Source organism: Medicago sativa, chromosome 5 (genome assembly GCF_051527215.1).
Source record: "Medicago sativa cultivar Bolivia chromosome 5, Bolivia_mono, whole genome shotgun sequence".
Lineage (NCBI taxonomy): Eukaryota > Viridiplantae > Streptophyta > Magnoliopsida > Fabales > Fabaceae > Medicago > Medicago sativa.
The window spans coordinates 49,881,101-49,906,732 of NC_140753.1; the positions used below are offsets into that span (position 1 = coordinate 49,881,101).

Here is a 25,632-nt window from a genome sequence, read left to right on the forward strand (position 1 = left end):
TGCACTGGTAATGTTACTAATCATACTTGTATTGTTTCTTTCATTGATATACATGATGTTGCTAATGTTGCCATTACTGCAGATTCTTCTACCATGCCATTGCCATCCATTGAGAAGCCACCCACTTTAGAGCTCAAACCACTCCCTCAAAACTTGAAATACGCTTATTTAGGAGAGAGTGATACATTACCTGTTATTATCTCCTCAAATCTTGAAGCTGAACAAGAGGGAAAGTTGTTGGAAATATTGAAAACCCATAAGAAAGCCATTGGTTGGACCTTAGCTGACATTCCTGGGATTAGCCCTTCCATGCGTATGCATAGAATACTATTAGAAGATGGACCAAAACCAGTGAGGCAGCCACAGAGGAGACTAAACCCCTTGATTTTAGATGTTGTGAAAAAAGAAGTAACCAAATTGTTACAAGCTAGCATTATCTACCCTATCTCTGATAGTCAGTGGGTGAGTCCGGTGCAAGTAGTTCCCAAGAAAACTGGACTCACAATGATTAAGAATGAGAACAATGAGCTTATCCCCACCAGAGTTCAAAATAGTTGGAGAGTGTGCATAGATTACAGGAGACTCAACCAAGCGTCACGCAAGGACCATTTTCCTTTACCATTCATTGACCAGATGCTTGAACGGTTGGCAGGTAAATCACATTATTGTTTTCTTGATGGTTTTTCAGGTTACTTTCAGATTCACATAGCACCAGAGGACCAAGAAAAGACTACTTTCACATGTCCTTTCGGCACATTTGCTTACAGAAGGATGCTCTTTGGCCTATGCAATGCAGCTGGAACTTTCCAACGGTGCATGATTAGTATTTTCTCTGATTTTATTGAAAGTTGTATAGAGGTTTTTATGGATGATTTCTCTGTCTATGGCTCCTCTTTTGATGACTGTTTGAAAAGTTTGGACAAAGTTTTACAAAGATGCATTGATTCTAACCTTGTTTTAAATTATGAAAAATGTCATTTTATGGTTGAACAGGGCATAGTGTTGGGACACGTGATCTCTAAAAAAGGGATGGAAGTTGACCCTGCCAATATTAATGTTATTTCTAACTTGCCGTACCCATCTTGCGTTCGCGAGATTCGTTCTTTTCTTGGTCATGCAGGTTTTTACAGGCGTTTTATCAAGGACTTTAGCAAGATAGCTCTTCCATTGTCCAACTTGTTGCAAAAGGATGTCGCTTTCACCTTTGATGATCAGTGCAAGAAGGCATTTGATTATTTAAAGAAGGCGTTGACTTCTACTCCCATCATTCAGCCACCTGACTGGACCCGCCCCTTTGAAATCATGTGTGATGCATCTAATTATGTTGTGGGGGTAGTCCTTGCATAAAGGGTTGACAAAGCCACCCATGTCATTTATTATGCTTCTAGGACTTTAGATTCTGCACAGTCTAATTACACAACCACTGAGAAGGAACTCTTAGCCATTGTATTTCCTCTTGATAAATTTAGATCATATTTGCTAGGTTCCAAGGTAGTTATTTTTACTGACCATGCAGCTTTAAAGTACTTACTAAAGAAACCAGATGTCAAACCGAGACTGATTCGATGGATGATGTTGCTCCAAGAACTTGATTTGGATATTAAAGATAAGAGTGGAGCTGAGAACCTGGTAGCAGACCACTTGAGTAGGATAGAGAGGGTTAAATAACCTTTTCCTATTAAATATGATTTTCCTGATGAGCAGCTTTTACAGTTGCAACATCTGACTCCTTGGTTTGCTGATTTGGTAAATTACCTAGTTGCGGGAGCTGTCCCTGCAAATGCATCACGAGCTCAAGTTGATAAATTAAAAAGTGATGCAAAACACTATGTGTGGGACGACCCATATTTGTGGAAATTTTGTAGTGACCAGGTAATTAGGAGATGTATCCCTAACCATGAAATTGCATCTATTCTTCATTTTTGTCATGCCTCCAAGTTAGGAGGACGTTTCGGGCCATAACGCACAGCTAGGAAAGTGCTGGACTCAGGCTTATTTTGGCCCACCCTTTTCAAGGATGCCTTTGAGACTTACCGTACTTGTGAGAAGTGTCAGAGAGCATGTACAAACATCACTCGTAAGAGTGAAATGCCTCAACAACCAATGCTTTTCTGCGAGGTCTTTGATGTTTGGGGTGTTGATTTTATGGGTCCTTTCCCTGCCTCTTTTGGATTTCTTTATATTTTACTTGTTGTTGATTATGTTTCAAAGTGGGTTGAAGCAATCCCTACTCATACTAATGATTCTAGAGTTGTTGCAGATTTTGTCAAGTCTAATATTTTTTGCAGGTTTGGAATACCTCGAGCCATCATAAGTGACCAAGGCACTCATTTATGTAATCGCACCATGGAGACATTGTTAAAGAAGTATGGGGTTGTGCACAGAGTTTCTACAGCATATCACCCTCAAACTAATGGTCAAGCAGAAATCCCCAACAGGGAGATCAAGCAGATCCTGGAGAAGATGGTGCAACCTAATAGAAAGGACTAGAGCCATAAGCTAGATGAAGCGTTGTGGGCACAAAGGACAGCCTACTAGACACCTATAGGGATGTCTCCATATCGATTGGTGTTTGGTAAGGCATGTCATCTTCCAGTAGAAATTGAGCACCGTACTTATTGGGCGGTCAAAAGCTGCAATCTTGAGATGCAGACAGCTGGCATAGAGAGGAAGCTCCAACTACAACAACTTGAGGAGCTCAGGTTAGAGGCTTATGAGAACTCTCGGATTTATAAAGAGAAAACAAAACACTTCCATGATAAAATGATTTCTAGGAAGGAGATCTCAATTCTTTTTTCTTAGTTGGTTTTAATTTAGTTTTTTTTTCTTTTTTCTTTCATATCCAAAAATTTTTTTATAGTTTTGGCATGCCAGCAATTGTAATGAGTAGTTTCATTGTTTTATGCTTAGAGTTGTATGTCATGATGTGGATAACATTTTTACTTTTGTAGTGTGATAAGTTGACTTGATAAGCCACCTTGTTCATTGCGCCTGTTATAAGATGTTATTCATGATTGCTATGCTCCTTGAATCCTGGAATGTGTAATTGCATGTAACTTTGCAGCATGTCGTTTTTTTTGCTACCTTTTTACCTTGAGTCTTTAATCTTGAGTTTTGCTCGGAGAACAAAAGCTTAAGTGTGGGGGAATTTGATTAGTGCATTTTTAATGTACTTTATTCTATCTTATGCTATGGCAATTCTATGATTTCTCCCTTTATTATTAGTGTTTTTAATGTGTTTTCTAAGTTTAGTTTAGTTTTGCATTTATTTTATTTTCGCTACTTATTTTCTGAATAAAAAGTAATTTGACACCTTTCATTGCGCAGGGAATAACTGGAGCTACGGTTATCAGTTTGAGGCATACAAATAGGCGTTGGAAAGCTAAGGAATATATCTACAACTTTCATGTTGAGCACGAAGCCCAGTTTGGACGTCCTCTTGATAAAAAATGCCATTCTCTGAAGCAGTTGTGCTGACTACGAGTTTGGGTCAAACGTTTTTACTGTAAGTGGGTCGATTAGCCGTCTTTTGGCCCAACTGTTGTTGTAGCTCGTTTTCAAACTTTAGGTTAATGTTTATACCTATAAATAAGCTGAAAACAGCAGAAACATTCTCTTTTATTCATTCAGCCATATTGTCAACTTTTTGTGCAAACCTATTGTGATGGAAGCCTAAACCCTAAATTGATCCATTAGTGTAAGGGTGCTCCGTTTATGAATTCTTGAGGTTTGGATTCTAATGCTAATTTCGTTTACATGTCAATTGCTTTATGTATCAATTTCATGTCTCTTTAATTCGATTTGATGCTTACTCAATTTCGATTCTATTGATGCAAATTCGATTCTATTGATGCTTACTCAATTTGTTTCGGTTTTGCACCATTGAGATTATTTGAGTTGTTTTATCGCTTGTATAAATCAGTTTGAATAGAAATTGATATAGGTTATGGCGCTTAACATATAAGATTGATTGAATTCTGTATGATATTAACTGTGTTATATGTGACGTTTGTTCACTCTCATGGTTAGTTGAACACATTCTAATGCTTAATCGAATGATATTTGTATAAAACTAATTATCGCTTGTTTAGTTAGTTCTATAATCAATCATGCCTTTGACATGTGAATGAATCTTTATCAAGAACCCGTGATAGAAAGAATAAACATAGTATGCCTAAAACCAATGGATTGATTGCTTTTTATTAACTGAATTTCTCCTAATTTGCAAGTTCTTCCGTGAAGCAAACAAAAACCCCCCAGTTTATATTTTAGAATTCATAGCTGCTGTTCTTGTTATTGGCAATTGTTAAATCAGAAATCTTCGAGAGACGACCAAGGTTAGCTACCTAGTACTACTTGTTTTAAAACACTTATTTTTGATCGTGCACGACAACGATCAGTCATCAGATTCTGGATGGCATTCTGGTGGCAAATGAGGTGGTAGATGAAGCAAAAAAAATTGAACAAAATTTTATTGTTGTTTAAAGCGGACTTTGAGAAGGCCTATGACTCAGTGGATTGGAAATATTTGGATGACGTAATGTGTAAAATGTCATTCCCTACTCTGTGGAGGAAATTGATGAAAGAATGTGTAACGACAGCTACGACATCAGTTTTGCTTAATGGAAGCCCAACTGATGAATTCCCTTTGGCTCGGGGTTTACGTCAAGGGAATCCTCTTTCACCCTTTTTATTTCTCCTAGCTGCAGAGGGGTTTCATATTATGATGGAGGCAATGGTTTCTAGTAATATGTTCACTGCTTACAAAGTTGGTTCAGGCCAGAACTTGTCTGTCTCTCATCTACAGTTTGTAGATGATACTTTAATTTTGGGTGAGAAAAGTTGGGCTAATGTTCGAGTTATGCGTGCGGTGTTGTATCTCTTTGAAGCTATGTCCGGTCTCAAAGTTAATTTCCACAAGAGTGAGTTGGTGGGTATGAATGTTAGTAGGTCCTGGCTACTTGAAGCAGCAGTTGTTCTAAATTGTAAAATATCTTCTCTGCCTATAGTGTATCTCCTCTCTGCCTATACTGTCAAGTTGGAAGAATAAATATTTATCTTTTGGTGGTCGTCTCGTTCTACTGAAGTCTATTCTGACCTCGCTCCTTATCTATGCTCTTACTTTCTTCAAAGCTCCCTCAGGTATCATATCTTCTATCGAATCTCTTTTTATTCGTTTTTCTTTGGGGGTGTTGTGAGGATAATAGGAAAATATCTTGGATTGATTGGGACTCTATTTGTTTGGAGAAGGAGGTTGGTGGTTTGGGGGTAAGGAGACTTAGGGAGTTTAATTTGGCGTTGTTGGGGAAGTGGTGTTGGAGGCAGTTGACGGAGAGAGACACAATCTATGGTTTAGATTGTTAGCTGCTCGTTATGGCATGGGGGGACCGGGGGTTGCAGGCTGGTGGTTCGGAGGGGTTGGTTTGGTGGAAGGAGATAGCGAACATTAGGGATGGTGTCGGGTCAGTTGTGGGTACTTGGTTTCCTGATAATTTATGTTTAATAGTCGAAAAGGGTTCAAGTACTTTATTTTGGTTTGATAGGTGGTTAGGTGAGTTTCCATTCCAAATCCGCTTCCGTCGTTTGTTTGATTTATCTGAAAACAAATTAATGATGGTGGCGCAGATGCATGAGTTGGGGTGGGATATTGGTGGGGAGGCCTGGAAGTGGAGGCGGAGGTTACGAGCGTGGGAGGAGGATTTTCTAGAGGAGTGTAGGTTGTTATTACTAACCGTTGTGTTGCAGGTTAATGTTGATGATGTCTGGTCTTGGATTCCTGATCCTTCAATTGGGTACACTGTTAAAGGGCCTATCGCACGCTTACATGTGAGATGGAACCTGCTTCTACTTCTTCAGGGGTTCCTGCGCCTCTCATTTGGAGGAAAAATGTTCCTCTAAAGGTATCTATTTTTGGTTGACGCCTCTTTCGGAATATATTGCCTACGAAGGCTAATTTATTTAGAAGGGGGATCATTCAGTATGAAGATCAGCAGTGTCCTACTGGTTGTGGGGAGCTCGAGACTGACACACACCTTTTCTTGTCTTGTAGTATCTTCGAGCAGGTTTGGCAGCTAGTTCGGCGTTGGTTGGGTGTTCATTCTGCAGACCCTTTAACCATCGTTGACCACTATATTCAGTTTGGTACTTCTTCAGGTCTTGCAAAATTGTGGTGTTCTTTTATGTATCTCATTTGGTTTGCAAGTTCTTTGGTCATTTGGAAGGAAAGGAATGCTAGAATTTTCCGATCAAAAGAGAGCACACCATGCAAGCTCTTGGAAAATATAAAGCTTATTTCTTTTTGGTGGTACAAAGCGCAATTTGTTGTTTACCATTTTAAATTTCATGACTTGTGATGGCTAATGTTTCTATTATTTTTCAGACTCTGATGTAATTTTTTGTTAATTCCTTTGGCACACCTTGTGCTGGAGGGATAACATGTTTGGTTTATTATATCTCATTTTGATTTGTTCAAAAAAAATTCCCTTTCAAAGAAAAGTTTTGTTACATTTTTTAAGATAAAAATGCATATATACTCCTTTAACTTAAGTGTAGGTAACAATTTAGCATTTTATGCCTCTTCAAAAAAAAACAATTTAGCATTTTACTCCCTCCAATTTTTTTTTTCATTAACTTCATCCGGCCCTTATTATAAGAAGAAAAATAAATAAAAACATTAAAGTTTATTCAATCGTTAATTGTTATAACTTTTTAAATACTTTTATCAATATACCTTTATAGAATGTTATGAAACATTAAATACATCAACGAATATTGAAAAATGAAAAGACAACCATTAAACAATAACTACACCTTAAAAATTGTCACATTTTTTCTATAAATATGACCCCAAAAAATTGAAAATTTTCTTATAATAAGTAAGTCACTTTCATCATTCACCTATTTTTGGATATGGATTCCAAACTTCAAATATATGACTTTTTTCCCTATGAGCTCTCAAACTTAAATATATGTTATGACAAAGAAAACCATTGATTTGAAACTTGAAAATTCAAATGCAAACATATATGAAAAACCAAAATGACTAAAAATATAAAAGATCAAAACTTTACATGAAATTAATTTAAAAGACTATGTGACTAAGTTTGCGATTTTTTTATTTTTATTTGTTCCTTCTGCAATAGTTAAAGTTATCTTATTCAATATGTAAACGTCGGTATCTCTTTTAGTTGAGATTCAAACTTTAATTTATCATATTCTCAGAGTCTAACTCATTCTGCTAGACCCACCTCTCTAATTTGCATGTTCTTGTTACAATGTACTCATCTTCGTACAGTTCAATACAATATTAATTTTTTGTCCAAATAGACCAAACAACTGAATGTTAGACCAAAGCCAAGCCACGCCTAAAAATTGCCTTGTCCCTAAGAGCCCAAAAAACTGTAAACAAACATAACAAATTCACATGCATAGCTAACTCCCACCTGAACCACATAAAAATACTAGTATGGCACACCCATAGGACGAAGTCACTAGTGGCAAACAAATAACGAGCCAATTGCACTAAAAAAACCCACAATACTCACACGAGACCACTAGGATAATAAAATGCCCTTCGTCTAAAAATATTTTGGCGAATAGGAATCATATCCTAGATTAATTGCCAAGAAAAAAACATCAACATTTGAAGGAGTCCAACTCTTCCAAACCTTAACCAAGGTTTCGACCTCCTTCTCTGACGATTTCCCCCAACTTGGAAGGCCTCGAAAAACATTGAGTACGCCGACCTAACAGAGTAAGCTTTGTTGATCTCGAATTTTCAAAATCGAAATTCTTCGCATGAGAGAGAGAGAGAGAGAGAGAGAGAGAGAGAGAGAGAGAGAGTGCTTGCGGAATCATGACCATATTGACCACCACATCCAACTACCTAACAAAAAAATATCTCCTCCACTTAAGTGTACGAATCCACACATCCCTAACATTGTTGATTTGAAACCTGAAAATGCCTTTAAAATTTGAACCTCGAAGGGACCATCCCCACCTAGGGGTCGTTCCAAAAGGAAGTTGATAGCCCATTATTGGCCACCATGACCACTCTAACTCCCTATGAGATCCAATCCAAAATTCTATTTTATTAAATAAACCCTTTAGAATTTATTTTTTAATTTGGATTTTATCATATTTTAGACAAATTTGTATAATATTACACATTGTTTAATGAAAAATGATAACATGTGTCTTAAATGTACATGTTAAGATATCAAAGATGATTGTGTCAAAAAAAGATATTCACTCCGTTTCATAATACTTGTCCATTTTAAAGAATAATTTTGTTTCACTTTACTTGTCACTTTCAAGTTTCAATGCAACATTAATTATTGGTTTATCAATAATACCCTTATTTATTTATTGTAGAGAGAGAAATAATAAATGAGTAAGGGTATTATAGAAAAAACACAAAGAATTTCATAAAAAAATGCCAACATTTATTTGATTTCTTGGTATATGTAATTTCTTTAAAATGGACAAGTATTGTGAAACGGAGAGAGTATCAAAGATGATAATTATGTATCGAAAATTGTGTTAATTAATTTATTAAACTTTTTATAATTATTTTTTTTCAATAAATGTATATTGTTTGTGAAAACATTAACATGTGCTCTTCTTCAAAAAATTAACATGTGCTCTTGTTTAATCCTTTAAGACACATGCTAGCATAACTCTAGTCCTAGTTTAATCCCCTAAAAATATAACCCATTGTTTAATACTCCCTCAGTCCCTTAATGTAACATCCCTTTGTTTTTTTCACATTTCTTAAGAAAAGTTATCATGTAATTATTATGTCTGTTTTGTGTGTTAATATTACCATATTGTCCTTTGATTGTATATGTATTAAATTTGACTTTTTAAATTTCAAGATAAGTTAGTAGTATTAATTAGGGGTATGTTTAGGAAAATAATAATAAATGCATCTAGTAATTTGAAGAGGGGTTTAGATTTATGGACAAAAATAAAGTCAAATGGGTGGTTAGATATAGGGACGGAGACGGTACTTACTATTTAAGTAGGGAGATGGTAGTATCATAGTACAAACAAAGTAACGACCTCTAATTGTAGGGTAAGTCAGGGAACATGTTATAAATGACTTTCTTTAAGGGAACGTTATAGTTTTATAAATGACATTAAACTACAATCAAACAACAATAAACAACGTATCGTCTCTTTGTTTATTGTTTCCCAAGAAAAAAATGTTCATTGTTTATTCTGATTAGACAAGAACAAGAACATACTAATAAAAGATTTCTCATTCTATTCTATAATTAGTAAAAAAGAAATCTCCAAAATCTCACGAGATTTTAGGAATATAAAAGAAAGCAAAAAGACTGCACGAACACACAGTTAGATTTTGTTGGATTGTGAAGTGAAGATAATAATGTAGCATACCCATGTGGGTTTCTGAGTTGGAACATGTAAGTATATGCTAAAGAAGGAATTTTTTTTTTTTTTTATTTATAATTTTATATTTTAATTTTATATATCTCTAAGGTATAGTTTATGTATCTATCATTTTGTTGATTCTCCATTATATGTCACACTTGGTATATCAAAAATAGAAGAAACAACTAGAGACGTGGATGTGATTTGTTTTGTTTTGTTGCATGTTATAAGATAATAGAAATATTGAAAAATCTACATAGCATAAAAAAGTTGTGGCTGCAAATTCTCTACAAATTTTCATGTATCCCCCACTCAACCAATCCTCGTCATTTGTTCTAATCTCTCTCTCCTTGGACCTTTGTCTCAGTGTCACTATTTTCTCATTGCAACTTGAGTGAAAAATCAAAAAACAACCAAATTTAGAATTTCTTGGAAAACAAAAACCACTCCAAAAGTAATGCTATATTTTTGGAGAAAGATAATTTATTAAACTCTGCATTTTTTCATTGTATTTCATCTCTTTATGGCCTAAAATTTTCATCAATATATAAAACAAATAAAGGGTAGGAAGAAAAACTCTTTTTTTGTGTGAAGATGTCATCAAGTGGTGGTGGATGCAGTATAGTTTGGTTCAGAAGAGATCTGAGGGTAGAGGATAACCCTGCACTAGCAGCAGGTGTTAGAGCAGGTGCAGTAGTAGGTGTTTTTATATGGGCACCTGAAGAAGAAGGACAATATTATCCTGGTAGGGTTTCAAGATGGTGGCTTAAGAATAGTTTGGCTCATCTTGATTCATCTTTGAGAAATCTTGGTACTCCTCTTGTTACAAAAAGATCAACTGATAGTGTTTCTTCTTTGTTGGAAGTTGTTAAATCCACTGGAGCCACTCAAATCTTCTTCAACCATTTATATGGTCAGTTTTTATTTATTCTTATCTTATCTGAATTTTTGTTACTTTATATGATTTTGCATGATTTTGTATTTGCTGGTTCAATTTCTTTTCTATGATTATCATGTTTGTTTTGTTTTGTATAATTGATATAGCTTTTGATGTCTGAAATAAGATAAGACTAAATCTTCAATTTTGTCTTGTAATATAGAAATATGAAAAGTAATCCTTAAATTATTATTAATCTATCAAAGTTATTCCCTCAATTGCTTTAAAAATGGGAGAAAGAATGATAGTTAAAGGACTAATTTGATGGATTAAAAGTGGTTTAGGGATTACTAATTATATTTTTGCAGTTTAGGAACCAAATAAGAGTAAGAGTGATAGTTTAGGAACTAAATTGACGATTTATTCCATATGATACCGAGTTTTTGCTTAGTAATATCGACAATTGACTCTAGACATCTTGGTAGTTGTGGCAATTTGAGTTTCTTAGTTACCATTATTATTTGGTAATAAACTGTAAAGTCTTTCTTTGATTATAATTTCTTCTTTTTTGTATCAGTTTGTGATGTATATATCTCTGATAATTTCATTCATATAAGCTGCTTTATAATTTGAGAAGATATTTTGTTTTGTTTTTTCTGGCTACAAAACTTTGTATAAATGTTATCATGCGAATTTCTATGTTACAGATCCATTGTCACTTGTGAGGGATCATAGAGCAAAGGAAATTCTAACCGCTCAAGGGATTACTGTACGTTCATTCAACTCAGATTTATTGTATGAACCATGGGACGTGAACGATGAAAATGGCCAACCATTCACAACTTTTGATTCTTTTTGGGAAAGATGCCTTAGCATGCCTTATGACCCACAAGCACCTCTTCTCCCACCTAAAAGAATTATTCCAGGTTTACTTTGTTCCTCTCCTTTTTTAGCCTCACTTTTATTTCAACTTTTTTGACAATAGTTGTTATTTGATTGTTCGCCAGCTGCATGAGTCACAGAACTCTTGCGGTTCTTAGTTTGGATTCTGGAATATTGAACAAATTATCCATATTGAGAAAAGGAATACATGCTTTTATCTATTAAAAAGTCGCTTTTGTAACATAGCAAAAAGATGCAAAAGGTATAAGGAAAATTCCACAGTGGACCACTTTGGATTGATAATTGAAAATTGTCTGAAACATTAACCATGTCTGAGACCGTGACTTAATCTTTGCCGGTTCGACAAAAATAAGAAGAAAAAAAATGAATGTCTCTGTCTCAAAACTCGGCACTTGGCCATGTATATGTCTTAGCCGTGAGGACGTGGAGATCACGAGCTTCTATTTTCGGATGATAACGCCAGTTGTTGTTGGTGTTTCAGAAGATTTTCAATAACTAACCAACCGTGTACCACCTACCAAAGTGGTCTACTGTAGAGGGGCCACCAAAGTATAATCACATTATTTAACAAGACTGAGTTTTTTTAAATGCAGTTACAGATTTATAAAACATTGTGCCTGATTAACTATTAGTCCTTCCAAATTTCATTGTTGATGTATAATGATTTTACAAAAAAAAATATAAAGGTTCAACAAATATGTTGGTGAATTTTATAACTTGCTTCTCAGTCAAAATTGGGCTAGCCTACAACTTTTGTGTTTCATTAATTTCAAATTATACCCCTATTTTTCGCTATGAAAATACCATTGCAAATATATGTTTGGATCCAAAAATACGTTTGTTTAAAGAAACTCTACAGATATGTTGGATCTAAATGTAAGTTTACAGTTTACAATTGTAAACCATACAGATATTCTTAGTTCTTTGATTATTCAAAGCGTTGTTAAAGTAAATGAGTGCAACAGAGTGCTGATTAAAGGACTAACTTCATGACACTTACGTAATTGATGGAATAATTTAATATGAAAAATCTGTGAAAAACAAAAGTTGTACAAGTACTTGGTAGTTGATACTTGCCTATATTATCTGTTGTATTGCCATGTTTCATGTTTTGACTTTAATTTGCATTTCATTAAACATTTCTTGCCATGTTTCAGGTGATGTATCAAAGTGTCCTTCTGATACATTGGTGTTTGAAGACGATTTAGAGAAAGCGAGCAACGCACTTCTTGCTCGAGCATGGTCACCAGGGTGGAGTAACGCAAACAAGGCATTAACAACCTTCATAAACGGTCCACTGATCGAGTACTCTAAGAATCGAAGGAAAGCAGACAGTGCCACAACCTCATTTCTCTCTCCACATCTGCATTTCGGAGAAGTTAGTGTCAAGAAAGTATTCCATCTTGTCCGAATCAAACAAGTCTTTTGGGCGAATGAAGGAAATGAAGCCGGCGAAGAAAGTGTTAACTTGTTTCTCAAGTCAATTGGTCTTAGAGAGTATTCAAGGTACATTAGTTTCAACCACCCTTATAGTCATGAAAGGCCTCTACTTGGACACCTTAAGTTTTTCCCTTGGGTGGTGAATGAAGGATATTTTAAGGCATGGAGACAAGGAAGGACCGGTTACCCTTTGGTGGATGCTGGAATGAGAGAGTTGTGGGCTACTGGTTGGCTACATGATCGGATACGCGTTGTCGTTTCCAGTTTCTTTGTCAAGGTTTTGCAGCTTCCTTGGAGATGGGGGATGAAATATTTTTGGGATACCCTTTTGGATGCTGATCTTGAGAGCGATGCTCTTGGTTGGCAGTATATATCTGGTACTCTACCTGATGGTCGTGAATTCGACAGAATCGATAATCCACAGGTGCAATTGCTTCTGCATATAATCTAGATTTATATTCATCTTTTTGCATATTTTTATTTCCTTATTTGGAAAAGGAAAAACGCATCATGAGTTGCATTATCCTGTTGCTGTTATAAACACTTCTTTGGTTACTGAGTGAAATAAAACACGTCCATGTTTGGATAATCTATTTGATTAAGTACTTGTCATATAAGTGCGTATGTATAATCTATTTATGTAAACAAAAAATACTATAAAATTATACTGTTTTCATGTAACTATAAGTTGTTTTCATAAGCTATCCGAAAAAAATTATAGAAATAAGCTAAAAACAGACTTTGGACAGGTCATAAACTATTTTCATAAAATCTCTCGAACATTCTCACAAATGTTTCAAATAAGTCATCGAAACAAGCCCAACTGTTTCTAGTTTCAGCCCTCTTTTCTTATATTGTCATGTATTTTGTATGCTTAAAGATGATCTATTTCTCCTAGTGATAGATACACTCATTTTGATTATGTCATTTTCAGTTTGAGGGATACAAGTGTGATCCGAATGGAGAATATGTGCGACGTTGGCTTCCTGAACTTGCAAGATTACCAACCGAATGGATACATCATCCATGGAATGCACCAGAATCAGTACTCCAAGCTGCTGGTATTGAACTTGGCTCAAACTACCCTCTTCCAATTGTGGAAATAGATGCAGCAACAGTGAGGCTCGAGGAAGCACTTATACAGATGTGGCAGCTAGAAGCAGCATCAAGAGCTGCAGCAGAAAACGGAACCGAAGAAGGTCTTGGAGACTCAGCTGAATCAACACCTATTGCTTTTCCTCAGGACATACAAATGGAGGAAAGACATGAACCTATTAGGAACAATGCACCTCACGGTACTCGGCGCTACCAGGATCAAATGGTACCAAGTATGACTTCTTCTAGAGTGAGAGTAGAAGAAGAAGAAACTTCTTCGGTTCGAAACTCGGCAGGAGACAGCAGAGCTGAAGTGCCAACAAATGCAAATGCAAGAGAGGCGGTGAACCAAGGAGCGTTGCAGAATGGGAATAGAAACACTAGACAAAGGCATAATCCTACAACTACATTTTGGCTGAGAAATGCAGCTGAAGATTCCACAGCAGAGTCTTCAAGTAGTACTAGGAGAGAAAGAGATGGAGGTGTTGTTCCAGAGTGGTCGCCGCAGGCTTCAAACTTCTCTGATCAATATGTAGATGATGAAAATGGTATAGGAGCTACTTCTCCTTACTTGCAGAGGCATCCACAGTCTCACCAATTGATGAGTTGGACACGCCTACCTCAAACTGGGTGAGATTTCTCAAAACCACTGGTTTGGCCCAGTTTGGATAAACAACTTAAGCGCTTATAGCATAAGCGCTTATCATATAAGTGCTTATGTATAAGCTATTTCTAAAACAAAAGATAAAATAAAACTATTTTCAATATAGGCCCCAGTTGGATAAAAAGCTTAATGCCGCGCTTATGATATAAGTGCTAATGTATAAGCTAGTTCTCTAACAATAGAAGATAAAATAAAGTCAAACTACTTTCATATAAGTTATAAACTGTTTTCATATGATATCCAGCAGAGTTTATGGAAATAAGATGAAAATTGTAAACAACTAATGGCCATGTCATAAGCTGTTTTCAAAAGCTTATGCCAGTAAATAAACTCAAATAAGCTAATTCAAACTGGCCTTAATAAAACTATGTACTTTATTATACTTGCTGAACAATTTTATTACAAGATCCTATTCAACCATCCATGTGAGGATTCTAGAACATAGTAAATTGACCTTCCTTTGTCACTCAACATGTTTATGTAGAAAATGATGACGTCGTCTAATCCATGTAATGGATCCAACTCAATGGTAAAAAAGCTATTTCTATTTCTTTCTTCCCATGTTTTCTTTTTTACTATCCTGTTCTTTTAAATTGAAGAGTGGACTGAAGTAATAGTCTATCAAGAAAATTATTAAGGATGTGTTTGGGATGGAGGTTTTATAGGCCAGAGAAGGGAAGTGATGAGCTGATAACTAATCTTCCCCTTGATTAATAGTGGAGTAATAGATAAAAAATCATTTGGTTCCTTGAATATGTCTGAAGATGTTATTACAGTGCCTGAATGTATTACAAAAATATCGTCGAATGTGTGTTTTGCTAGTCAATTTGGTTTCCAAATATGTATTCTGTTAGTTACTTTGGCCCTCGAATGTGTATTTTTGTTTGGCAATTTTGTCCGTAAACTACTAAAAGAAGACATGTGCTGGAATGTTTTTGAAGTTTCAGTACATTCATAGACTACAGTGACATTGTCGCACACATTTTATGAAATGAATCAAAATGATTATTTATGTATTTTTCTCTGCAGATAATACACATATATACCATGCAGACTTGAAGCAAGGGATGTGGAAATGCAATCTCACCAAGTGGGATGAAGACCATCGGATTGGAGATACATGTACTCATTTTGGGAAAGTATTGACGAATGATTAAATTGCTGATTTCCAATGTGTTTGGAAATTTCAGTACATTGGGGGCAGTTTCATATCTGCATTCCCTTTTGCTTCTTGTACAAATGTGTAGGTGTCCTATTGTAAAGTATATATTTTGTGTAGTGATCAGGGAGAAACACCACCAACTTTTGAATCTTTGCTTCACTCTTAAACTTGGGTTTGTGATGATGATTTAAGGCAGATATACTTCTTTTATATGATCCCTCCTTAACTACATTTTCTGCCGTTTAATGTAATATCAGTAAGGTAATATTGCACGAGTAACTTTTGTTTTTATGTTTAAACGCGGCGCTCATAAATTTCTTGTTCCGTTGACATCTAAGATTGTTAGTATCTATTATGTGTACATGTATAAATTTGTTGTGCTTAACTGCTGATTGATGACCAGGGAAACATATTCAGTATCTTTACTGCGCCAACGGCACCGTGCATTTCAACCGTTCTCATTCGTTGGATGAATTGATCCGTCTAAAAAGTCCCACGTGAGCCGTGGCTAACTTTATTATTAAATATTTTTTAAAGGTTAACTCATAATTACTAGCACATATATAGTCTTGGTACAAATATTCCTAGTCCTCACTGTACTTCATCACAGCCCTAGTTTAGAAGCACATGGAACAAGCACTACTGCATTTCTTTTCTAAACTAGGGAATGAGCTTCTGCTACATATATTTTTTTGACAGGTATAGAATACAGATCCTCAAAGATTGATAAAACTCAGAAATTAATAATCAGAAGATGGATCAGAAAGTCAAATGATTATGATTTCAGACATGATATGGCTCTGGTTCTGGTTGAGCTGGTTTTGTTACTCTTAGGAATGTGTAAAGCACAGTTGCAAAGACTGCTCCAATAGTTGGTCCTATTATATAAACCCAAATGTTTTTGTAATTGCCTGATACTATGGCAGGACCCAAACTCCTTGCTGGATTCATCGAAGCTCCCGTGGTAGGCCTGCAAAAAAAAAAATTTGTTGAGTTTATTTCACACTAGTCAAAATCTATTTTTAACATCGCTTGCACAGCCGATATAGTTTTCACATTGACTCATTAATCAATGTGAAGAATATTTTTATATCGGTTAACATGTTGAACGATGTAAAGAGTTTTCAACTAAGCCGCATTTCAAACACCTTTTTACGTCAGTAGTAAATTAATCGTTGAATGAACATTCCATATTTTGGACTAGTGATTGACTGATACGAAAATTACATACGCTGACGAAAATGATAATAAAATGACCATATAGACTGTTTATTTACCCGGCAATGATGATATTAATCAGAACTGAAATTCCTATTGCAACTCCAGCAAGATCTTTGCTCTGATTCAATAAGTGAAGGCACCAAATTAGTTCCTTCATTAAGCACAATATAACAAAAAACTATACATACATCTAAGGTACATAATAAAGAGTCTGGATTAAATAATTGAAGTAATTATGTATAGTTTTGGTTGTGTTACCCCTCTATGATCAGTGGCAACACCACAAATAGTTAGCACCAATATGAAAGTGATTATGGATTCCCACACCAATGCTTCAAGATAAGAAGTTGTGTTTGAAAATTGGGTCAATGCTACACCAATTTCCACCTTATCATGATACAACACTTTGAGGGTAAGAGTGGCCAGTGTGGCACCCATCAACTGACATACCACATAAACGGGCACCTACAAAATTATAGGTAAGAAAAAAAAAAGTTTGAGCATCTAATCATGATCCATGTGATTGAGTCACAATATTATTGCATAACTGCATTATTAGAATTTAAAACACTTGCTGGAAAGCTATTAGATCTAGATAGAAAATTGATTTTATCATTTCTTTTTCTGAACTAAATAACGTCCGCTGTAGAGGATCCAAATCCTAATAGGCTACTTACAAGTTTGAAGTGAATTTTTCGGACAACGGCCAATGCAATTGTGACGGCGGGATTGAAATGAGCACCAGAGACATGGCCGACCGAATATATTGCGACGGTTAAAGCTAAACCTGAAACAACTGCTATGCCAACTACTGTGATTGGTAACTTCTCGTTGACAAGAGCAGCCCCACAGCCAGCAAATATAAGAATGTATGTACCCACAAATTCAGCTATAGCCTACACTAGAAAAGTTGGAGTTAGATAATTCACATTAGGCAAATAGGCACATTATACACATTAAAAATTATATATGGTACACCATATTTTTTTTTTTTTTGTAGATTAATAACCTTTTGGATACTAGATGGAGAGTGTTCAGTCTCATAGCTGATATTTTTTTCTTGTTTAGCATATAATTCAAGCTTAGGTGAGGAATCAACATTAACTGTGAGTGAATCAGCCATGTTATAAGTTGAATGCCAGTGCTGAAAGTATAACTCAAGTTTCGTATACTTAAATGGAGAAATCAGGGTCTGTTGTAGTTAATAAATATATTATTTTGATAGTGAAATAAAATGTCAATTGAATTATAAAAAAGAAAGTGTTACATATTAAAATCCTCATCTTGATAACTTAGTTTTGACTTTTGTGGACTTATGTACATCCCTTAAAAGTCATGTAATACTAACACTTCAGATTAAAGACATTTTTTATTTTCGACACCGACTAGACATATATGGAATTACATTCAATTACTTATTTATTTTTTAAATTATTATCATTGTTGTTTACGTGTTTGTGTCAGTGTTGTGTGAGATGTCACATACATTCTTTGATTGAGCCTGAACCATTTGGAGGTTATATGCAGCAAGTTATGGGTGTCATCCAACGGTACACATGATCTGTGATTGGTTAATTGATTATAATAAACATGAGCTCCATTTGGAGAAATGATATTTTGACAACCACTTTTTGACAACTTTTGGACAACTTTCTTTCTCATACTCACATGATGTTGTTATCATCTCTCTTCCTTTTTCTCTCTCCATTGTTTTTGACCAATAAGAAGTGAGAAAAACAAGGTTGTCAACAAAGTTGTCATCAAATGGATGTCAAAATATCATTACTCCTCCATTTGTAATGCTATGGGAAAATATGTTGTTAAAATAATAATTGTGCCCCATATATAGGGTTAGATATTGTGCCAACAGGAAGAAATGAGAGAATTTGACTCTCGTGTTTCAATTCCTTGGCCGGCAAGTTACTGTTATAATTGTTCGTTTTTATTGTTGTATTGTTGAATGTTTTGTTAACTACTTGTTGTTCATTGATGACTTGGCCCAAAAACATTACATGAGCCGGCCAAATTATGACATCTGAAAACATTCCAAAGGGACCATACATACATGTATAACAAAAAATTAAGATTATTACTTTTGTCGGGTTATAGAATCCGAAAAAGAGTATTTTAGAAGGAAAAAAAATACAACGTAAGAAACAATTAGAATGAGAAAAGTAATAGTCAAAAATTATTATGGAAAAAAAATTTAATATGTAATGTTCTTTATAAAAGATGAATACATCAACTTTTTTAAGGATCGGATGGAGCAGGATTGAAAATTTTGAGCTGAATTTTTCATTCTTGTAATTATATACTTAAATAAGTTTGTATATAAGAATGTTATATTATTGATGTAATTGAAAATAATAAGAATATATATTATATATATTTTCCCTAAAAAAAAAAAGAATATATGGAGTATTATATTTGCTAGGTGTCATTGAAATATATAAACATGGTTTATTGTAATTTGAAAGTCAAAAATAATATCTATAACTTTAATCAACATCTAGTTGAAAAATAAATGTTAATCAAAATCAAAATTCTATAAAAAAAAATATATATATATATATATATATATATATATATATATATATATATATGTTCATAATTTACATGTATTAGAAAAAAAAAAAAACAGAGGACATATGAAAACGCTATTGGGTATATAAAGAGTATATCCACTTTTCAAAAACAATCCCAGGCTACCGCTTTTGACAATAAATAGATCTATATTTTATCATTTAGTAAAAGAAATCTATTAACTCAACAGTTTTTTTTTAAATAAAGTTTTATTAACTCAACAGTTCTCTTGGGAGAAAATTAAATAGTCAATTTGGAGTTGTGACAACTTCAAGATCCCAGGAGCAGATGGTATAAATTTTGGATTCTTAAAATAATTTTGAAAAATACTTAAAGTAGATTTCTCGAAGTTCTTTAAGAATTTTCCATGCTAATGGAAGATTGGTGTGTGGGCTGAATAATACTTTCATAGCTTTGTTCCAAAGAATATTAATCCTCGAATTCTGCTCTTTACCCGAATGCTTTTGCTCACTCCTAAAGTAAAAGTCCAAAATACGCCTACGCACCTTAATATGCGCTAGTGTATTCTGAGCTTATGTTAAGTCACGCTACGTGACTTAACATGCGTTAGTGTATAATGAACGTGACTTAAGTCACGCACCACTTAGCACTAGCGCGAGTTAACTCACGCTAGTTGGCCGGTGAAGAACAAACGTTTTTCCAACTTTGGTCAGCTTTTCAACATTTTTTCTACACGTTTTTTTTACCACTTTCACACGTTTTTTTACCACATTTAAGTTAGATACAACCTAGGCTCCCATTTCTACCTATAAATACCCCTCCATACTTCCTTAATTCCTCACACCATATCACTTTCTCCCCCTCCTCACTCTCTCCCTCTATTTCTCTTCTTTCATTTTTTTTCAATATTCTCTTTGGGGGCAAAAGTGATCAAACTTCGTCGGGGTAAAGTAGTGAGTAGCCGACTTGGGGAAGTGATCGACCCTTGGGATAATTTTAAGTCTGCTTTTTTAACCGCAGAAACTTTTTACCGTGGGTAAAAAGAACTTCTTGTGGTAAAAAAAACCAAATTTAAATTTAGCCCAAGGGTTGATGATGTATTTTCCCCAAGAAGGCTGCTCACTATTTTACCCCACGAAAATTGATTACTTTTTACCCCAAAAAGGATAAAATAAGTAGATTTAGTGAATTAGTTCAAAATTATTGTATGAATAATTGTAATGAACAATTGTAATGTATGAATTATTAATGAAATGAGATATTATTATATGCCTCAATTTTGTTCATACCTTTTTATTTTATATTTGCTTTTATTTTCTAATGTTGTATTTAATGAATAAATATTAATTTAGTCCATTTACTTTTATTTATATTTGTATTTAGTTAAAGAATAATATCGAATCAATAATTTAGTATAATGTTAACAAAATAATTTCAGAATAATGTTAATAAAATAATTTAGAATAAAGTTAAGAAAATAATTTAGATTAATGTAAACAAAATAAGACAGAATGTGGTCCTGCCTGGCTAATAACAGCACGCAACGTGACTTAAGTCACGCAGCGTGACTTAAGTCACGTTCATCTTATAACTAGCGTAAGTTAACTCACGCTACGTGAGTTAACATGCGTAGGGGCATTTTGGACTTTTACTTTGGGAGTGAGCAAAAGCATTTGGGTAAAGAGCAGAATTCTTAATCCTCGATCTTTGTGAGATTTTAGACCCATATCTTTGGTTGGTTGTATTTATAAGATTCTTTCAAAATGCAGTAAATAGATTAAAAAATATTATTGGTAAGGTGGTGTCGCCAACTCATTCAACTTTTGTGGAAGGAAGGTAAATTTTATTTAAATGGGGTTTTGATTGTAAATTTGCAATTGAGGTTTTATGAAGCTAAGAAAAAGAAAACTGATTTGATTATGTTCAAAGTTGATTTTGAAAATGCTTATGAATTGGTTGATTGCTCTTATCTTTATTATATTATGAGAAGGATGAACTTTCCTTCTAAGTTTAGGTGTTGGATATCTAAATGTATGAGTACAACCATGACATATGTTCTTGTAAATGGCAGTCGTGGTGAATTTTTTATGCGTTATGGGTTAAGACATGGGATCCTCTATCTCCTTTCTTATTTTTCATTGCAATTGAAGGATTTAATTTGTTATTTTCTAAGGTGATGAAACGTTATGTGGCTTTCAAGTGGACAATAATGGATATTTCAGAGTTACTCATTTCCAATTTGTTAATGATACTTTGATTATTGGAAAGAAGAAGAAAAAATTAGTGCAATATTTGTACCATAAAAGGTATTATTTTACATTTTAAGTTGCTATCTGGTTTGAAGGTAAAATTAATGCGGTAAATAGATAAATGCTTCTATGAAATTTGGTTGGCTTGCATTTGATCAATTTAGAAGTATCATAATTATTTGGTATGTGATAACCAGTATTGGTTAACTCATACACCTTGGATATGATACAATTTTAGGTTTTATTATCAAATCCAAAGCTAAAAAAAATTCATATGTTTGGTTCCACTTTTAACTGAATCAATGAACACCTTACTAAGATGGAAAAAAAAAAAAACTAACAAACGTTGCACAAGACGACAAACAAACACAACGATACATAAAACGACGAAACCTAAAAAACACAAAAAAAGAATAAACAAATATGTGTGGATAACCATTTATTTAAGTAAAAAGAGAAAAATTAACACCGTGTTTGAAAGAACACAAAAACCACCCTAATGAAAGAACATAAAAAGAGAAAAGTTTAGAGAAAGTGGGAGGCGGCTAACCCTATATATGATTGAAAGATTCACTAATAAAAAAAAATATGATAGAGTAAAAAACTCGTATTAACACTAGATAAATAAAAAATTAACTCATCGTACAATAAAAAGATGAAATGATTCCTGCAATCAATTAGTGTACTTATTAAACAATACAAGTCTGCAGTGCCTAACAAAATTTAAGTCAGCTCGTCAAAATTGGTCGTGCAACTCCATTTGGAGAGGGAATGATGGCACCATAACATTGACTTATAATTAAGTGTTTTTTAGACCTTCTTTGAATAAGGATAATAATTTGAATGAGAAGGTTGGTGATATTAAATCCCTGAGACAAACCATGTGTTTCAATCTTTATTCTGCAAACCTCTTTTGTAGCTACTGTATTTACGGTTAGTGGCATGAATTTGGAGATTTATTAAATAATTTTGTATTCTAAACCATTTAAAAATAACATTTAAACAAAATTTAAAGATTTTATTAAAATACTAGTATGAGCTTTAAAAAGACTCTTAAATTTCGTATTAGATTTCCATGTACAGTTAAAACTCTATAAATTAATAATGTTAGGACCGGAGAAATTTATTAATTTAGAGAGTTATTAATTTATCGATAAATTAATAATTATTAATTTAAAGAGTTTTTAAGTAATTATACTGTACATACCAAACAAAAAGGCAACTTAGTTTATGCCTCTTAGAATTACGTTGCAGCGAACCTTGGAACTCAACGTAAATTAGTAATTACTGTGTTCATATGCATTGGAAATCAATAATGACTTTTGAAGTACAGTAAATGTAAACAAGAGGAACAAATGTGTTCAATGTATTCTTAATATATATTTTTTCAGTTTCTATGAATTATTAATTTATGATTTTCTTGGGACCAAAAATTATAAAGGGATCTCCCGAAAAATTATTATCTTATTATTTTATCGAGTTTTTGAATTTTTTACATTGGCCCAAGTCGGAACCGGACAAATTTATTATTTTAGAGAGTTTATTAATTTACCGAGTATTAAATTAAAGAGTTTCTACTGTATGTCCCGGAAGTAGACGATTGGTATGGTGACTGTCCTTGATTCTCTAATATATGGTCGACGTCACCATGAAATCACTAGAGATGATTTCCTCAAATTTTATGATCAATTAATTGTACTAGGGTAGAAGCTTTTGGAAAAAGTGGCTTTGGTCATCAAGACCATATGTTTGAAAAACAATTGTTAACTAATGTTGGAAAATACTTTTTAAATCAGATTAATCAATTTAAAAGTGTCTCAACCGATTCTAAAATTATCGAATGATAGTTAACTATAGTTCAATGGATATTTGAGAGAGAATTTTCGTTGAACATTACAACCACATTGCTTTGTCGGCCCCAAGTTAACCTAAATCAAATTATACCTTCAAAATTCATAACTGTTATGAATATCATAAGTGGATGTCCACAAACCCTTGTACTTATCTCTTAAGTGACACCATATTACTTATTCTCTAAGTCACACATATTTGTACTTATCCCTTAAGTACTTAACTCCTAAGTCATAGCATTGTACTTCTCTATAATGACCACATGTAACATAATTGTATACCACAAGAGAATAATAGAACCATCTTTCTTCTCTCCTTTTCTCTCTTCTTCTCTACTTCTCTTTATTCATGTTCTTATTCTAATAGTTTCATAACAATAATGAATATTTTTTATTTATTTTTGTTTAGTTGAAATTCAAAAAACATTATTAGACTCGCTAAATAGATATACACACGGAGCTTCTAAAGGTGGCCTTTTTGCTGGTTGTGGAGGAGTTATCAGGGGAGAAAATGGTGATTGGATGTGTGGTTTCTCAAAAGGTTTGGGCTGCTGTAATGCTTATATTGCAGAATTATGGGGAGTCTTTGAAGGTTTGAAAATTGCTCGTGCACGTGGGATTCAAAAATTGGAGCTTCACGTGGACTCTTCGGTAGTAGTCTCTACTATTACTTCGACAAAAGGGGGTTCAGCTGCAGCTTGGAGTCTTTTGCAAAATATTAGGAAGCTGCTAAGTTTGAATTGGGAGGTCCGAATTCGACACTCCTACAGAGAAGCAAATGCTTGTGCAGACTCATTGGCAAATATGGCTTGTGAGGTGGGTTTTTCCTTGGTTTTATATGAACATTGTCCTGCTCAAATTAGTTTGTTAATGTTAGCTGATTCTATTGACATTTCCACACCGCGGATAGTTAAGCGGTAGTTGTTTTTTCTTTGGGCATTAGCCCTCTTGTAATCCAAAAAAAAAAATAGATATACACAAACACATACACGTTCCACAATTTCTGAGATGTTGCATGCATCTAACAAGAGAAAGTCAGGTCACCCTCCCATCATATCTTGAATCAATTAAAACAGAAAGGAAATAGGTTATTCCCATACGTTATATTCTTTTTATGGAAATAATAACAACTAGTCAAAAAGAAAAGCCATAGACAAAAAGAGACGGATAAACCGTGTAACAGTGTGACAAAGGAACAGCTAAAAGTTGACCAAAAAAAGCACTCCATCTGTCCTTTTTTTTTTTTTTTTGCAGAGATATCAAGTGTCTTTTAGAATTATTCAAAAAAAATGTGTTTAGAACTATGCAAATTATCTAAAGAAATCATTCCATCAAAAAAAAAATTTAAGGCTTTAATAAGTACTCCAATATCCATTTCAAATATCCATTTTATATCAAAAAGATAATGTCTATGATAAAATATTTTTTATTCTTTTACCAAAAAATATATATTTCTTTTTATAATAATATATATATATAGTATCATTATTGATACGATTATCATTAAAACAATTACGTGTACTTTTGGTAACAGTTAATTAAGTGTATTAAAATACAATAAACAAGAATAAATTATGAAAAAAGCAATTAATATATTTTATTTAGGTTGGAGAACTTATTGTTCAAAAAAAAAATTAGGTTGGAGGACTTGTTTAAAGAGTTTAAATCCCTTACCATTTAGAACAATGACTGAACAAATCACTTAAATATTTTATCAAAGAAACCACAAATCCTAATTCAACGAGTAAAAATGATAAAATTGTTAGATTCGACGTCATAATAATCAGGGAATAAACTCTTGACTCGTGTATGTTCCAATGAATATTGTCATTTATTCTATTTAAAAAAAAACACATAAATACGGATACAAAGCCCAAACCAACGTTCTCTCATCTCATAATCTTTATTAAAAACAATTTTTTTTTATGAACAAGATTAAAAAACAAAATGTTATTTGAATGTCTAAAAATTAACAACATATTTGTCACTTTCCGTTAAATAAATAAAAAAAAAATTGACATCGTATAATTTTTTTAAATAGTATATAATTTCATTTTTAGACAAAATAACATTCCTCTTGTTCAAACAAGTTTTTGCTCTTCAAATTCACCTTTTCTTTTTTACTTTTTTAGTAGCTTCTTATTTATTTTAATTATTATTAGAGTAATTATATTTCCTTTCATATTATTTTAGTTGGTCCAACTAATAACAATAGAGGTAGCAAGCATATA

General features: G+C 33.6%; 2 protein-coding genes across 4 annotated transcripts; one reads left to right on the top strand and one right to left on the bottom strand.

Moving 5' to 3' along the window:
• The first annotated feature begins 9,728 nt into the window (after positions 1-9,728).
• CRY1 (cryptochrome 1) lies at positions 9,729-15,747 on the top strand. Of its 3 annotated transcripts, XM_085715494.1 has the most exons (6): positions 9,729-10,309; positions 10,981-11,199; positions 12,334-13,040; positions 13,551-14,341; positions 14,860-14,904; positions 15,405-15,747. In XM_085715494.1, the coding sequence occupies exons 1-5, from the start codon at positions 9,991-9,993 to the stop codon at positions 14,864-14,866; spliced, it is 2,043 nt and encodes a 680-aa protein (XP_085571620.1). In that variant the 5' UTR covers positions 9,729-9,990; the 3' UTR covers positions 14,867-14,904; positions 15,405-15,747. The 3 variants fall into 3 exon arrangements, with proteins under 3 accessions (XP_085571620.1, XP_085571621.1, XP_085571622.1); XM_085715495.1 differs by lacking the exon at positions 14,860-14,904; XM_085715496.1 differs by lacking the exons at positions 14,860-14,904; positions 15,405-15,747 and having other exon boundaries at positions 13,551-14,345.
• Positions 15,748-16,018: 271 nt separating this feature from the next.
• Positions 16,019-17,881, bottom strand: LOC146922702 (nodulin-26-like). The gene is made up of 5 exons (XM_085711600.1): positions 17,768-17,881; positions 17,436-17,654; positions 17,017-17,223; positions 16,815-16,876; positions 16,019-16,507 (listed from the first exon to the last, which is right to left on the bottom strand). The coding sequence occupies exons 1-5, from the start codon at positions 17,879-17,881 to the stop codon at positions 16,321-16,323; spliced, it is 789 nt and encodes a 262-aa protein (XP_085567726.1). The 3' UTR covers positions 16,019-16,320.
• Between the last annotated feature and the right edge of the window lie 7,751 nt (positions 17,882-25,632).

What these genes read in the sequence shown, in the direction of transcription:
- CRY1 (XM_085715494.1), top strand. Translation starts at nt 9,991, where the DNA reads ATGTCATCAAGTGGTGGTGGATGCAGTATAGTTTGGTTCAGAAGAGAT. An exon ending in CTTCTTCAACCATTTATATG is followed by an intron (nt 10,310 to 10,980) that starts GTCAGTTTTTAT and finishes TCTATGTTACAG; the next exon opens with ATCCATTGTCACTTGTGAGG. An exon ending in ACCTAAAAGAATTATTCCAG is followed by an intron (nt 11,200 to 12,333) that starts GTTTACTTTGTT and finishes GCCATGTTTCAG; the next exon opens with GTGATGTATCAAAGTGTCCT.
- LOC146922702 (XM_085711600.1), bottom strand. Translation starts at nt 17,881, where the DNA reads ATGGCTGATTCACTCACAGTTAATGTTGATTCCTCACCTAAGCTTGAA. An exon ending in TTGCCACTGATCATAGAGGG is followed by an intron (nt 16,877 to 17,016) that starts GTAACACAACCA and finishes TTATTGAATCAG; the next exon opens with AGCAAAGATCTTGCTGGAGT. An exon ending in ATTAATATCATCATTGCCGG is followed by an intron (nt 16,508 to 16,814) that starts GTAAATAAACAG and finishes TTTTTTTTGCAG; the next exon opens with GCCTACCACGGGAGCTTCGA.